At 45.6% G+C, this 15,395-nt stretch overlaps 1 protein-coding gene across 2 annotated transcripts in view; it reads left to right on the top strand.

The window, feature by feature from the left end:
* gipr (gastric inhibitory polypeptide receptor) overlaps positions 1-15,094 on the top strand; it is a 64,561-nt gene extending 49,467 nt beyond the window's left edge. For both annotated transcript variants that reach the window (XM_035385632.1, XM_035385631.1), the window contains 9 exons: positions 453-559; positions 2,195-2,348; positions 4,072-4,231; positions 4,880-4,940; positions 5,689-5,758; positions 6,277-6,365; positions 8,440-8,578; positions 13,457-13,498; positions 14,035-15,094. In XM_035385632.1, the coding sequence (XP_035241523.1) occupies positions 453-559; positions 2,195-2,348; positions 4,072-4,231; positions 4,880-4,940; positions 5,689-5,758; positions 6,277-6,365; positions 8,440-8,578; positions 13,457-13,498; positions 14,035-14,427 (1,215 nt within the window). In that variant the 3' untranslated portion in view covers positions 14,428-15,094. The remainder of the gene's footprint in view (positions 1-452; positions 560-2,194; positions 2,349-4,071; positions 4,232-4,879; positions 4,941-5,688; positions 5,759-6,276; positions 6,366-8,439; positions 8,579-13,456; positions 13,499-14,034) is intronic.
* Positions 15,095-15,395: the final 301 nt, after the last annotated feature.

Here is a 15,395-nt window from a genome sequence, read left to right as displayed (position 1 = left end):
CCAGGTGCAGTATGCCCCCTGACAGATCATAGAGCTGATGCCCCCAGGGGCAGTATTCCCCCTGACAGATCATAGAGCTGATGCCGCCAGGGGCAGTATTCCCCCTGACAGATCATAGAGCTGATGCCCCCAGGTGCAGTATGTCCCCTGACAGATCATAGAGCTGATGCTCCCAGGGGCAGTATGTCCCCTGACAGATCATAGAGCTGATGCTCCCAGGGGCAGTATGTCCCCTGACAGATCATAGAGCTGATGCTCCCAGGGGCAGTATGTCCCCTGACAGATCATAGAGCTGATGCCCCAGGAGCAGTATTCCCCCTGACAGATCATGGAGCTGATGCCCCCAGGGGGTGGGGGACTCATTATGGTCTAAGACCTAGAGCGCTCAGCAGGCTTGTAAAGAATTGCAGTGAATGATGTTTTCATCAATGAAAGTGCATTTCTCTCCACAGGAGAACCAGATGATGATCTTGGCCTACTTCAAAGTGATGTACACTGTGGGCTATTCCCTCTCACTCAGCAGTCTCACCCTTGCCCTTGTCATCCTGCTGATTTTCAGGTAAACTGCTGTCCAATTCCTGTGTGTGTGTGTGTGTGTTTGTTTGTGTTTCTGTGTGTGTGTGTGTGTGTGTGTGTGTCTGTGAACTTGTAATACTATCTTTGTGGGAACCAAATGTCCTCACAAGGATAGAAAGATAAGGAAAATGTATCTTTGTCGGGACCTTTTGCTGGTCCCCACAAGGTCAAGAGGCTGTTTTAGGGTTAGGACTTGGGGTTAAGGTTAGGCATGCAGTGGTTGGAGTTAGAGTTAGGGTTAGAGGTTATGGAATGTATGTAGTCAAAGGGAAGTCCTCATAAGGATAGCAGTATGGGACTGTGTGTGTCTGTGTTTCTGTGTGTGTGTGTGTGTGTGTGTGTGTGTCTGTGTCTGGGTGTAGCAGGGGCTCTAACGGGTTCACCCAGCTGTCTGGTAGCACAGACAGCACAGACAGGCACTGAGGAGAGCGCAGACAGCGCAGACAGGCATTGAGGAGAGCGCAGACAGTGCAGACAGGCATTGAGGAGAGCGCAGTCAGTGCAGACAGACAGTGAGGAGAGCGCAGACAGCGCAGACAGGCATTGACAGAGTTTAGACAGGCATTGAGGAGAACGCAGTCAGTGCAGACAGACAGTGAGGAGAGCGCAGTCAGTGCAGACAGACAGTGAGGAGAGCGCAGACAGCACAGACAGGCATTGACAGAGTTTAGAGAGGCATTGAGGAGAGCGCAGACAGCACAGACAGTGCAGACAGTGCAGACAGGCATGGGATCTCCTCTGAGGCGGGTGATGTCAGCCATCGCTTCTCATCACATAGCAGTTGGCAAATCAGGCTGCCGCTGGTGTGAGTCAGAGGAAGACATCTCACCTGTAGCTTTTAACTGGCAGACTGCAGGCGCTGGATTGACCAGCTGGTGTCGCTAGTGAGCAATGACACACTGCAATCCCAGCAGACTGAAGCCCAACTCTGCACAATGCCAGAGTTAATTGTTACCACTCAGCAGAGCTGCTGGAATTAGAATGGATTCAAATGATCATTGCGTTTTTCTCCTGAGTGGAATGCTTTGTCTCCTAAGACAGGGATTTTCAAACTGTTCTGGGGAACCCCTGTGTATGCTGGTTTACAGTCCAGCCACAGTTGCAGCCCTGAGATGTAACAAGCTGTTAATTGCTAATCTTAATTAGAGACTGTCTGTTGGGGGGTAATTTACTCCCTTGAGGCCACATTATGTCAGATGTTAGCTATGCATGCTATGAAGAATAACTGTCCCATATTCACAACCCAGGACTTCAATCATGCTGTCTGATGCTAAATCTAATGCTTTCATTATTTGTAACATGCTTCATTGGCACATGATTCCTTTAGAATGAGGTCACATTTTTAAATTATTGAATTATAGATTGGCAGGTAAAATAAGTGGGGTTTCTCATCACTGAAGCTGTGTGCAGCTGGTCAACTTGAAACATTTTATCAGTATAATGAAAAAGTCTTGAACACATGTTTTCTTGAGGAAATTGGATGTATCAAAATCACCACACACAGGGGAGTCCTGGGAGTTTAAAAGCCCCAGTAATAATACATTTGGTTTGGCCTCTTGTAAAGTTTCACCTCCTGAGAAGTTTATTTTGTCCACTGAGAGATGCTGTTCTGTCTTAGGAAGCTGAGGTGTACTCGAAATTACATTCACACCAACCTCTTCATCTCCTTCATCCTGCGAGCAATCTCCATCCTCACACGGGACGCCCTGCTCAGGAGGGACACCCCGGAGTTCCGGGACGACCGCGACGTGTCCAACGTGCTGAGCGATAAGGTGAAGTCATGCATTTTGGAGCAGCACGTCTGTGGCCTGATGTAGCGCTGTGTAGCATGTGCTGTGCTGGGAGGGCAGAGAGAATATAACAGGCAAGTTGGAACGCAGTATGAATGATCTGGGCCCAGGAGTTCACAAGTGATCTGGGCCCAGGAGTTCACAAGTGATCTGGGCCCAGGAGTTCACAAGTGATCTGGGCCGAAGAGTTCACAAGTGATCTGGGCCCAGGTGTTCACAAGTGATCTGGGCCCAGGAGTTCACAAGTGATCTGGTCAGATTTTGACTATCGGACTGGATTAAATCCTGCAAATGGGTAGCTCAAAACCAAAAAACAGGATTGGGATCACTTTGGAATCCGATCAGATCAAGTAATCGAATCCTAGCTGTAATCTGGATCAAATCTTCAAAATGCGTAGTTCGAAACTTTAACATAGGATTGGTATCATTTTGATCCAAAAAATCAGGATTACCTTGATCCCAGTAGAAGGATGAATTGTAGTATACAATTCATTTCAAAATACATTTTGATATAAAAAAGATGGTAGAGTTTGTAAATTAAAATAATACATTGTTTGTAGGCTCAATGGTTGCAAAATTTTTATTGACTTTTTTCTGTCACATTTACAGAGGCATCTAGCCTACCTCTCAGAACAGTGTATTCAACCAAATAATAAGTTTATCATAATAAAGTTATCTCAACAATTGGTATATCAATCATAAATTAAATTTTGAATCTTCAAACAATTATCTATAAGTAATAGACACTAGTCCATCAAATCATGCATTGAAGATGCTGCTCTAGAGCTGCCTTTCAATGAAGAGGATCTGTGAAATTTTTTTTGTTGTTGCTGCCCTATTATATTTATTGTTTTTGATTAAAATGTGGCTTTTTATTATGATTTAAATCAAGTGCTGTTATATACTTGGCAAAATATGATTTATTATATTCTTCTTAATAAATGGCTCAAACTGCTATTTCTTGTATCCAGAGCTGTCAGAGCTAAAAGATCATTTTAGATGTTTAAAAAAAAGAAAAAAAGGTTGTTTACATTTGTAGGGCCATAAAAACTGACACTCAAAAAGTTACATATTGCACCTTGAAAGCCCCCTGAATATTATAATTTGAAGGTTAGAAAATCATAATCTTTCTCAGTAATGTTCCAGTGCTTTAAAGCACTGATAATCAGGATCTGGTAATCTTGAAAAGTCTGAATCTGGATCAGGATGATCCTATCCTGAATTGCTTTGAAACACCTGGACAAAATCTGGCTGAGTTGTCTGATCCTGGCTCACAAAATATGGGATTTCAAAATCTGATCGGATCTGATTGAGCTAAAAAGTTCTAAAAAGTCGTCCCTCATTAAACTCAAGGTAAGGCCACATGGAGTTTAATGAGGGATGTGTATGAAAGAAGCTGCATCTACAGTTGCCCCCCCCCCCCCCCCCCCCCCCATTGATAAATTCTTCCAGCCCATTGGAGCACGGTCATGTCCATGACCCTTCCCAAATAACATTAGCTAAAGAATGTAGCCACCAGCCACAACCCAGCAGGTCATCACAGCATTCAGGCATAAACACACATGCACACATTTCCTGCTTGATGAATCCACATAAACGGCATCAAAAACACACTTCCAGCACATTGTGTGTCCTGTTTATATGTTAGCTAGAGGTGTAGAGTGAAGACACTGATCAGCCTTCCATCTCTGACCTCTCACCCCAGGCTCTGTCAGGTTGCCGGGTGGCCCTGGTACTCATGCAGTACTGCGTCGGGGCCAACTACTTCTGGCTGCTGGTGGAGGGGCTGTACCTGCACAACCTCCTGGTGCTCATGGTGTTCTCTGAGAACAGCTACTTCTCTGGGTACCTTGTCGTCGGCTGGGGTCAGTACCTAACTCGCAGTGGTCATGTGGGAGTAGAGGGTGGCGAATTGCAGGGGTGGAGCTTAGCCAAGCATAGCTGCTGTCCTCAAGTGTCACAATGCAGAATTTTACCAGCGATAGTTAATGTTTGGGACAAAGACATATTTTTTCTTGATTTGGCTCTGCACTTTAACCACCTGTGAATTGGTTCATTACAAATCTAAAATTGTAAAAAAAACATTATGCAGCTCACTGTATGTGTACCCCTCTATTTTATGCTTCTTCTGCTGTTCTTTCATTATGAATTATTCTGAGGACTTTGTAGAGATCCCTTTCATAATTCAGAGAAGCCAACAAAAACCTTTGTGCATCTATCCCACCTTGTTTAGAGCCTCTGTTCCACCCGTGCAAATGATATGTAAATCAGGAACCCAGTTTATCCTCAGCTCCCTCTCTGGAGAAATGAATTTCAATAGCACCAAAACAATTAAAAATGCCATTCCTTGACCTTTTTTGTAAGGTGAACCCCTCATTTAAAATGAACCATTGAGTATTATAATATTCTCACGGACATTAATGTGCAGAACGATCTTCATGTGTGAAGCAACCCTGCGGTTTGTTTTAGAGTGCAGTCATGCTGTGTGTAACTGTCCTTTCTTTCATGTGTAGGGACCCCTGTCCTATTTGTGGTCCCCTGGATTGTGGTGCGGTACCTATATGAAAATACAGGGTGAGAGGGGTATGGTGTGGGAGGGTGGTGGGGGGTATGGTGTGGGAGGGTGAGGGGGGTATGGTGTGGGAGGTTGAGGAAGGTATGGTGTGTGAGGGTGAAGGGGGTATGGTGTGGGAGGGTGAGGGGGTATGGTGTGGGAGGGAAAGGGGGATATGGTGTGGGAGGATGAGGGGTATAGTGTGGGAGGGTAAGGGGGAAACTAGAAATACCAGCTGCATCCTGTTTACCTATTATTAGAGCTATAATCATAATCACAGTAGATTATTTTTTATCAAGCTTTTAAGTTTTTTTAAAAAAATTTTTTTTACCATCTATCAGTTTCTATTATGATCGCTGTCCAGTGTTTGTTTGCTTTTGAGATTCAGTTGCATATTGCTTGGCAAGTTAATTAGTCTTATGGTGTCACTGCACTGCAGTGTGTTTATCACTTGAGGGTGAGTAGCTTCACTGCAGTGTATGTATCACTAGAGGGTGAGTAGCTTCACTGCAGTGTGTTTATCACTAGAGGGTGAGTAGCTTCACTGCAGTGTATTCATCACTAGAGGGTGAGTAGCTTCACTGCAGTGTGTTTATCACTTGAGGGTGAGTAGCTTCACTGCAGTGTGTTTATCACTTGAGGGTGAGTAGCTTCACTGCAGTGTGTTTATCACTAGCAAGTGAGGCTGAGTTTCTTTCAGCACAGCCCCTTTAAATGTCAGTGCTGCACCTTCAGTGAGGTCACATGATCGTCCATCTCCCCCTCCAGGTGCTGGGAGATAAACGAGAACATGGCTTACTGGTGGATCATCCGGTCCCCTATTTTACTGGCCATTTTGGTGAGTCTGCACCCAGCCCCAGATTCACTTTAGTTGTCCTAAAAATGACAGAATTTGAGTTTGTTTTTCGGTTGAATGACTGCCCATGAGGCCTGGTACTGGGCCATCAATCTGATTGTAAGGCAATTCATTTCAACACACTGTCACGCCTGATTTATATGTTCCCAGACAGTGTAGCCAACTATGGCTCATTCAAAAGGAGGGATTGGGGCTGGTGTGGGCTGGGGTAGAATCAGTTCTAGATGGAATATTATGTAGTCATGTTTTTTAGTCTATGGGAAATGTACAAATGGTTTGTTTTAAAACTGTGACTTCATTTCTGTGTGTGATGTATGATGTATCAGTATGAAGTATTAAACCCACATGCAGTGTGCTGTTATCTGTGCTGTCTGCTCCTTTAATTTGATCTCTCTCTCTCTCCCCCTCTCTCTCTCTCTCTCTCTCTCTCTCTCTCTCTCTCTCTCTCTCTCTCTCTCTCTCCAACTCTCTCTCTCTTTCTTCATCTTTTGCAATTTCAGGTCAACTTTTTCATATTTATTCGAATTATACAAATCCTGGTCTCCAAATTGAAAGCACACCAGATGAGGTACACCGATTACAAATTCAGGTATAATGACTTTACCTCACACATGATTTATTATTTTGCATCCCATAAGGAGAATAATTGGAATTTACATTTAAAAGACTTGTTAATGTCCCCCTCTTCTCTCATATGCTATAATCTCCATCTGTAATGCACTCTCATGTCACTAGCACCATTGCGCCCCCTGCACGTGCTTATGGAGAACTGCAGTTGAAGCATGCTCAGTCCTCCTACAGTATTTTCACCTATGAGACGGTTTTCTTCCCAATAAGCCACACAGTGCACTCCGAGAGCGCCAGCCCCAACTGGGGGAGAGTCACACCTCTCGCTGATGACGGTTGGTGATCTGCAGGCCTCTGGTGAGCCATTATGGGGTGTCATGCCAACCAGAGGAACCCAGGCCGACATAAACTGTCTGTGCAGCGACTGTACGGGCTGTCGAGCTCAGCCAGGGATTGGAAAGAGCCGTTTGTCTTAAGAGCCTTGACACACTATGCAAATACATGGATTTCCAAAGTAAATCTAATCCTTCAAAACTCAATTTTCTTTTGTACAGTGGGTTTATGCAGTGCTGTTTCACATGGAGGTGCACTGGGTGAACAACCTGTTTTTGTATGTTCTTTGAGCACAGTGTACCACTGTTGAAACTCAAAGGATTTCCATGTGATCTCACCTCTGCTAAATCTTAACACAAAAGCTCTGTTTAACACGATAGTTCTGCTATTGAATTTTATTTATTTTGTTTTTTGGAGCTTTTAAAAAATGAATGTGAATCTCTGACAGCCAGTGCTTTGGAAATGACAGCACGTTCCTCATCCAGCCTCTTTGCACACATGTATGATTGGGTCTCCTCTGACCCTGTCTTTTGCAGCTTGGGGCTGCGGTGCTAACAGAAGCAGCTGGCTGATGCCGTGTGTTTCGGAGAAGAGCCGCAAGTTGTCCTCACTCTCCCGAGCCAGCAGCAGGGGCACGCTCGCACATAGCTTGTGAATTGGACCTTCTAAATTCAGATGGGATTGGATGCTTTTTAAATAAAAAAATGACTGTGCCTTACCCTGAGCGTAACGAGGCCAGTGGGCTTGTGACCTAGCTGTGTCTTTGATCCTCTCTGCTGGCTCAGCTATAGCACTCTGTGTGAGCTTGCGCAAATAGCTGTTTAATGGCTGAGACAACAGCAAGTGAAATGTCACACTGTAAAAACTTCCCATTGTTTATTTGCTGTGAGAATGAGATTCTCCAGAGGTGCTGTTTGAGAAAACAGTGTGACTGCTGAGAACGTGTGCTCCTTTGATGGACCTGCCCCCCCACTGTAAATCTGAAAATATTCCAAAAAAAGCTTGACAGGGGCTCTTTTAAAAAGTGTTAAGGCTTTTATTGGAAAGAAACGTCTCTATTGTATTAGGCTGGAGTTCAGCTAAGGCCATATTTATTTGGTTTAATGACTCGTATGGTAGAGAATGGTGCTATAGACATGGCCGCTAAAATGGCAGTGTGAATTTGACTGTTAGGGCGGCAGTGCAGTATAATGGCTAAGGAGTTTGTCCTGTAACCTAAAGGTTGCAGGTTCAATTCCCCAGTAGGACACTGCCGTTGAACCCTTAAGCAAGGTACTTAACCTGCATTGCTCCAGTATATATCCAGTTGTATAATTGGATACAATGTAAGTCGCTCTGGATAGGAGCGTCTGCTAAATGCCTGTGATGTAATGTAAGGGTGTGCTGCAATGGTTTAATCAACATATTGTTATGGTTTTTATCAGCCAGTGAATAATGAACATTCCATTGCATAGTGCATTGTCAAAAGGTGCATCAGAGAAAAGCAGAGGCTGGGTATATTATAGATAAGTGTCCCACACTTCAGTGTAGCACTGTTTGATACTTGGGCTAAATAGGAGGCTGCTGCTTCTAACCGCGCCCCTGCGAATGTGGCTGCATTTGCAAGTAGCTGATTGGTTGTTCCAAATTAGGGCAGGAAATGGACTTCTTCAGCCAGACTTTTGGTACCATTATTAAAAAAACAAACAATGCATATGTCTGTTATGAAAGAGATTCATTAAGTAAATGTCATACTCCCACTCTGGGTGTGGTTCTGTCCACAGGCTGGCCAAATCCACCCTGACCCTCATCCCCTTGCTGGGCATTCATGAGGTGGTATTTGCTGTCATGACTGAGGAGCAGATGGAGGGGACGCTTCGAAATGTCTACCTCTTCTTTGAGCTCTTCTTCAACTCCTTTCAGGTACACTGGTTTACTATAGATGGGCAGGGAGCGGCAGGTTGAGTGGTTTACTATAGAGAGACAGGTAGTGTGGTTTACAATAGAGGGGCAGGGAGGGGCAGGTAGAGTGGTTTATTTTAGAGGGGAAGGGAGGTGTAGGTAGAGTGGTTTACTGTAGAGGGGAAGGGAGGGGCAGGTAGAGTGGTTTACTATAGAGGGGAAGGGAGGGGTATGTAGAGTGGTTTACTTTAGAGGGGAAGGGAGGGGTATGTAGAGTGGTTTACCTTAGAGGGGCAAGTAGAGTGGTTTACTATAGAGGGACAGGGATGGGCAGGTAGAGTGGTTTACTGTAGAGGGGAAAGGAGGGGCAGGTAGAGTGGTTTACTATAGAGGGGAAGGGAGGGGTAGGTAGAGTGGTTTACCTTAGAGGGGCAAGTAGAGTGGTTTACTATAGAGGGACAGGGACGGGCAGGTAGAGTGGTTTTCCATAGAGGGGAAGGAAGGGGCAGGTAGGGTGGTTTACTGTAGAGGGGAAGGGAGGGGCAGGTAGAGTGGTTTACTATACAGGGGAAAGGAGGGGCAGGTAGAGTGGTTTACTATAGAGGGACAGGGAGGGGCAGGTAGAGTGGTTTACTATAGAGGGACAGGGAGGGGCAGGTAGAGTGGTTTACTATAGAGGGGAAGGAAGGGGCAGGTAGAGTGGTTTACTTTAGAGGGCAAGTGAGGGGCAGGTAGAGTGGTTTACTATAGAGGGGAAGGGAGGGGCAGGTAGAGTGGTTTACTATAGAGGGGAAGAGAGGGGCAGGTAGAGTGGTTTACTATAGAGGGCAAGCGAGGGGCAGGTAGAGTGGTTTATTATAGAGGGGAAGTGAGAGTGTGTAAGGTATCAGGCTCCACAGTGTCTCGTCCTCCATCCTCCTCACAGGGGCAGGTATGACAGCTCTCCTAGCCTAGCGCCACCCTGTCTCTAGTACACACAGTGCTCACATATCTTCCCCCTCACACACAGTTGGCTTGATACAGTTACAGAAGCATAGACGGTCAGAAGCGCACACAGTAGCTCGCTATCTGGCCAGACCCCTGCCAGATAATAAGGAGCCACACCCCCATTGACTGGCAGGTAGCGCAGGCACAGACCGTTAATCTGGAACCCAGACGGATGTGAACAGGCAGCAGTGAACACACCTGTTTCCCGTCTTTTGGAAGATAAGGAATCAGAAGTGCAGGGGCAGCTGCTTGTGAGAGCTCTACTGGATCGTATCACTGTCACTGTCACTGCTTGTACACTTTTAATCAAGATCAGAACTATGTCACATTTCCTAACAAATGGCTTACTATAGAGAGGAAGAAAGAGGGTCATATTTAATGGCAAACACAACCTTTAAATGAGCTGCGTGTCTATCTCTCTCATTTCTGTCAGTGGTGAAAGCTAACAACTCTGCAGATTTGTCTCTCTCAAACACATGCACACAAATTCACTTTCTGTCTTCCTCTCACACACATACACACATTCACTCTATCTCTGACGCACACATACACACATTCACTCTGTCTATGACGCACACATACACACATTCACTCTGTCTATCTCTGACGCACACATACACACATTCACTATCTCTATCTCTCACACACATACACACATTCACTCTATCTCTGACGCACACATACACACATTCACTCTCTGTCTATCTCTCACGCACACATACACACATTCACTCTCTGTCTATCTCTCACACACACATACACACATTCACTCTCTGTCTATCTCTCATGCACACATACACACATTCACTATCTCTATCTCTCACACACGCATACACACATTCACTCTCTATCTCTCACACACACATACACACATTCACTCTCTGTCTATCTCTCATGCACACATACACACATTCACTATCTCTATCTCTGACGCACGCATACACACACTCACTCTATCTCTGACGCACACATACACACATTCACTCTCTATCTCTCACACACGCATACACACATTCACTCTCTGTCTATCTCTGACGCACACATACACACATTCACTCAAATTCAAATTCAAATTCAAAATGCTTTATTGGCATGAAATACACTTGTACTTATTGCCAAAGCGTACACATAGAAACAGGAATAGGAAACATTAAATACAAACAACAATGCAATCAACAGTGTGGCAATGGCCATAACGAGTAGGCTATACAACAACAACAATAACAATAAAAAATAATAATAATTGTGATTATAATAGTAATAATAATAATAATAATGTAGAAGAGAAAAAAAAAGAAAGAAAAAAAAAAAAAAAAAAAAAAAGGGGATAGAAATTAATAAATAATTAAAATAAATATATTTGTGGTGGTCAACCAGTGTCCCTCAGATTATGGCAGGCCGAGATGTACTTTGCTGCTAGTGGAGCCGTTGTCCTTTCTCCTAGCAGGATTTGCATTTTTTCCTCTTTTGTTTTGGAAAGGAAGTCCTTTATAATTAGAGAGAATTTGTTGAAATAATGTGTCCTAATTTCTGAATATTTTTCACAATGTAGGAGAAAGTGCATCTCTGTTTCCACCTCTCCTGTCTTACAGTGACCACATATACGTTGTTCTTTTGGTAACCATGTATTCCGGTGTCTGCCTTTTTCAATTGCAAGTGCGTGGTCACTGAGCCTGTACTTGGTCAGGATCTGCCTCTGCTTTGTATCTCTGACAGAGAAGAGATACTCAGCCAATTTGTAGTCTCTTTTTAGGGTCCGGTAGCAATCTAGTTTGTTTTGTGTTTTTGTTACATTATCCCAATATTCCAGATAAGAGATTTTGGTCTGTTTCATTACTTCGTTTACTTTGATTTGTTGGTAAGCAGTGCTGGTATGAAGCTGGTCTGTGATTTGTGTTAGTTGGGTTAATGGGTTAGTCAGCTTCATTACCAGCTGACTGAGGGGACTCTTTTCATGACTGAGCTCTTGGGCTTTCATTGCCTTAAATTGCAATGTGTCTTGAGGACTTGAATTGAGGTGCATCCAGAATTTTAATGCTCTTTTTTGGATGTGAATCATTAATGGATAATGGCCTAATTCTGCCCTGCATGCATTATTTGGTGTTTTCCTTTGTACTTGTAGGATGTTTCTGCAAAATTCTACATGCAGGGTCTCTATTGGATGCTTGTCCCATTTGGAATAGTTCTGCTGGCTGAGTGGACCCCATACCTCACTTCCATACAGTGCAATGGGCTGAATTACACTATCAAATATTTTTAACCAGATTCTAATTGGTATAACAATTTTTTGAAGTTTTCTTTTTATAGCATAGAGTGCTCTTCGAGCTTTTTCTTTTAAAGCATTCACTGCCATGTTAAAGCTCCCTGATGCTGTAATTGTCAGACCAAGGTACGTATAATTTAGAGTGTGATCTAGGGCGGTGTTGCCTAGAAAAAACTGGAACCTGTTTTCCTGACATCTGGCTTTTTTCTGGAAGATCATTATTTTTGTCTTTTTTAAGTTTACTGTCAGTGCCCAGTTCTGACAGAAATCCTCTACCAGAGCTAGGTTCTGCTGTAACCCTTCTTCAGTGGGAGAGAGCAGAACCAGGTCATCTGCATAGAGTAAGCATTTTACTTCCGTGTCATGTAGGAGGAGGCCCGGGGCTGTAGACTGTTCCAACTGCACCGCTAACTCATTGATGTAAATATTGAACAGTGTTGGACTCAGACTACAGCCCTGCCTTACTCCCTGTTTTGGTGTGAAGAACTCTGTTCTTTGGTCGCCAATTTTCACTCCACATTTATTTTCTGAGTACATTGATTTAATTATATCATAAACTTTACCCCCTACACCACTTTGGAGAATTTTGTAGTATAATCCGTCATGCCAAATCGAGTCAAATGCTTTCTTGAAATCAATGAAGCATGCAAAGATTTTTCCATTTTTTGTTTTGTGGACGTGTTTATTTATTAGGGTGTGTAGGGTGTAAATATGATCGGTGGTACGATGATTTGGGAGAAATCCAATTTGACTTTTACTCAGGACATTGTGTTCGTTAAGGAAGGTTACAATTCTTGAATTGATGATACTACAAAATACCTTCCCCAGATTACTGCTTACACAAATGCCTCTGTAATTATTGGGGTCTAATTTGTCTCCACTTTTATAAATTGGGGATATAAGCCCCCGGTTCCAAATGTCAGGAAAGCATCCTGAACTAAGTACTTGGTTGAACAATTTAAGCAGAGCGTCATGCATTTCTGGGGTGCTATTTTTGAGCATTTCATTTCTAATTCCATCAAGACCACATGATTTTCTTGATTTTAGAGACTGGAGCTTTTCGATTAGTTCTTTGTGGGAAATTGGTTTATCCAATGGATTTTGATTATCCTTGATGGTTGATTCCAATTTGTTTAGTTGTTCATTAATCATTGTATGGTGTGTTTTTTGACTGATTTCACAGTATAGATTTTCAAAATATTGTTTCCAAATGGCTCCATCACTAATGGCTAATTCGTGTTGCTTTTCTGTGCTTAAATTGTTCCACAAATCCCAAATCACTCTCTGTCTATCTCTGACGCACACATACACACATTCACTCTATATCTCACACACGCATACACACATTCACTCTCTGTCTATCTCTCACACACATACATTCACTCTTTGTCTATCTCTCACGCACACACACACACATTCACTCTCTGTCTATCTCTCACACACATACAACACTGAATTATGATTTAATGGCATTAGAACACAGTGGCACAGTACTGCCAAAGCATCATTCAAATAAAGTGCAAACAAATATAAAGAATAACAACAAAAATGACCATTCAACTATGGGTGCTGTACTCTCTGTCTTTCTCATACGTGTTTTTTCTGCTGAATTTTGTGGTCACTGACATTTCTTCCCTCTTCTCCCCCAGGGGTTTTTTGTGGCCATCCTGTACTGTTTCGTCAATAAGGAGGTGAGTGCCTATTGACTGTCAGGGCCTGACGGGCTCTTACTTTCATCACATGATCCTTTCAAACCCACGACCCACCCACCGCTTGACCTCCCCGTGACCACAGCTGTCTGTCAGGCCGGGTCACCCTTGTCCAATCACGTTAGGCCACTCTCATTTGAGCGTGCTCAGAGCACACGATCCCAGAGTGAACGCTAGCTCAGCATGCAAGTCTCTGCGGTACTGTAAGTGGACGGATGCTTTGCAGGGCCATTGGCAGCTGTCAGGAATGGCAATCTGTGTGCATCTGGAAAGGTCGTGCTGTAGCCGTCCTCTTTGTGCATGGTTTTCCGCATCAAAGGGCTTGTGACATCCAGCACTGCATCCCCTTTAATGTCATAACAGCTGCCAAAATGCAGATGGAAGCACATCAGAGATGCTTGTGCTGTACATGCAATGAGATTACCTAGGCTCTGTCCCTTCCGATTTCCTGAATCTATCCCTGCTACTTCCTATCCCCCCGTCCTGATTCCCCCCACCGTTCGGGACCCCCTCTGCAGGTGCAGTCAGAGATTAAGAAGAAATGGCAGAGGTGGAGGCTGGGCATGAGCATTTTGGACGAGCAGCGTAACACCTGCAGCAACACGCCACAAGGGGGCGCCAGCGGCTCCCTTTGCCAGCATGAGCCTCCCTGCCAGCCGGGCGCAGAGCACCCCGACTGCCAAACGGAGTCGCAGAAATTCACTTCGGACCTCTCCGCACCGAGCCAGCCCCACCCTGACTCAGACCCTGACCCCCACCCCCACCCCCACCCCCACCCCGGGGCCAAGAAGGGAAAGACCTACTGCTACATCTCTGCATTCAAGCAGGAGCCCAACGGAAGGGAGGGGCAGCAGCAGGGCAGCAGCGGGGAGGAGAGCGCCGCCATGCGCTACTCTGAGAGCTACTGCTGAGCAGACCACTGCGCCCAGTACAGCCACACCTGCACCCATTACAGCCACACCAGCACTGGGACCACTGCACCCAGTACAGCCACACCTGCACCCAGTACAGCCACACCAGCACTGGGACCACTGCACCCAGTACAGCCACACCTGCACCCAGTACAGCCACACCTGCATTGGGACCACTGCACCCAGTACAGTCACACCTGCACCCAGTACAGCCACACCTGCGCCCAGTACAGCCACACCTGCACCCAGTACAGCCACACCTGCGCCCAGTACAGCCACACCTGCACTGGGACCACTGCACCCAGTACAGCCACACCTGCACCTAGTACAGCCACTCCTGCACCCAGTACAGCCACACCTGCATTGGGACCACTGCACCCAGTACAGTCACACCTGCACCCAGTACAGCCACACCTGCACTGGGACCACTGCACCCAGTACAGCCACACCTGCACTGGGACCACTGCACCCAGTACAGCCACACCTGCGCCCAGTACAGCCACACCTGCACTGGGACCACTGCACCCAGTACAGCCACACCTGTGCCCAGTACAGCCACACCTGCACCCAGTACAGCCACACCTGCACTGGGACCACTGCACCCAGTACAGCCACACCTGCGCCCAGTACAGCCACACCTGCACCCAGTACAGCCACACCTGCACTGGGACCACTGCACCCAGTACAGCTACACCTGCGCCCAGTACAGCCACACCTGCACTGGGACCACTGCACCCAGTACAGCTACACCTGCACTGGGACCACTGCACCCAGTACAGCCACACCTGCGCCCAGTACAGCCACACCTGCACCCAGTACAGCCACACCTGCGCTGGCGTTTGGGCCCGTCCTGCGCTCGCACCTCTCAGTGTGCTAGTGGCCACGCCCATGGCCACGCCCAGTGCTGCCATGATGTCACAGACTTCAGTGCAATAGCCACAGCAGCTCGGCCTGCGGGGGCTTCACAG

Source organism: Anguilla anguilla, chromosome 12 (genome assembly GCF_013347855.1).
Source record: "Anguilla anguilla isolate fAngAng1 chromosome 12, fAngAng1.pri, whole genome shotgun sequence".
Lineage (NCBI taxonomy): Eukaryota > Metazoa > Chordata > Actinopteri > Anguilliformes > Anguillidae > Anguilla > Anguilla anguilla.
The sequence above is the reverse complement of the archived record's forward strand: the minus strand, read 5'-3'. Positions and strand labels throughout refer to the sequence as shown.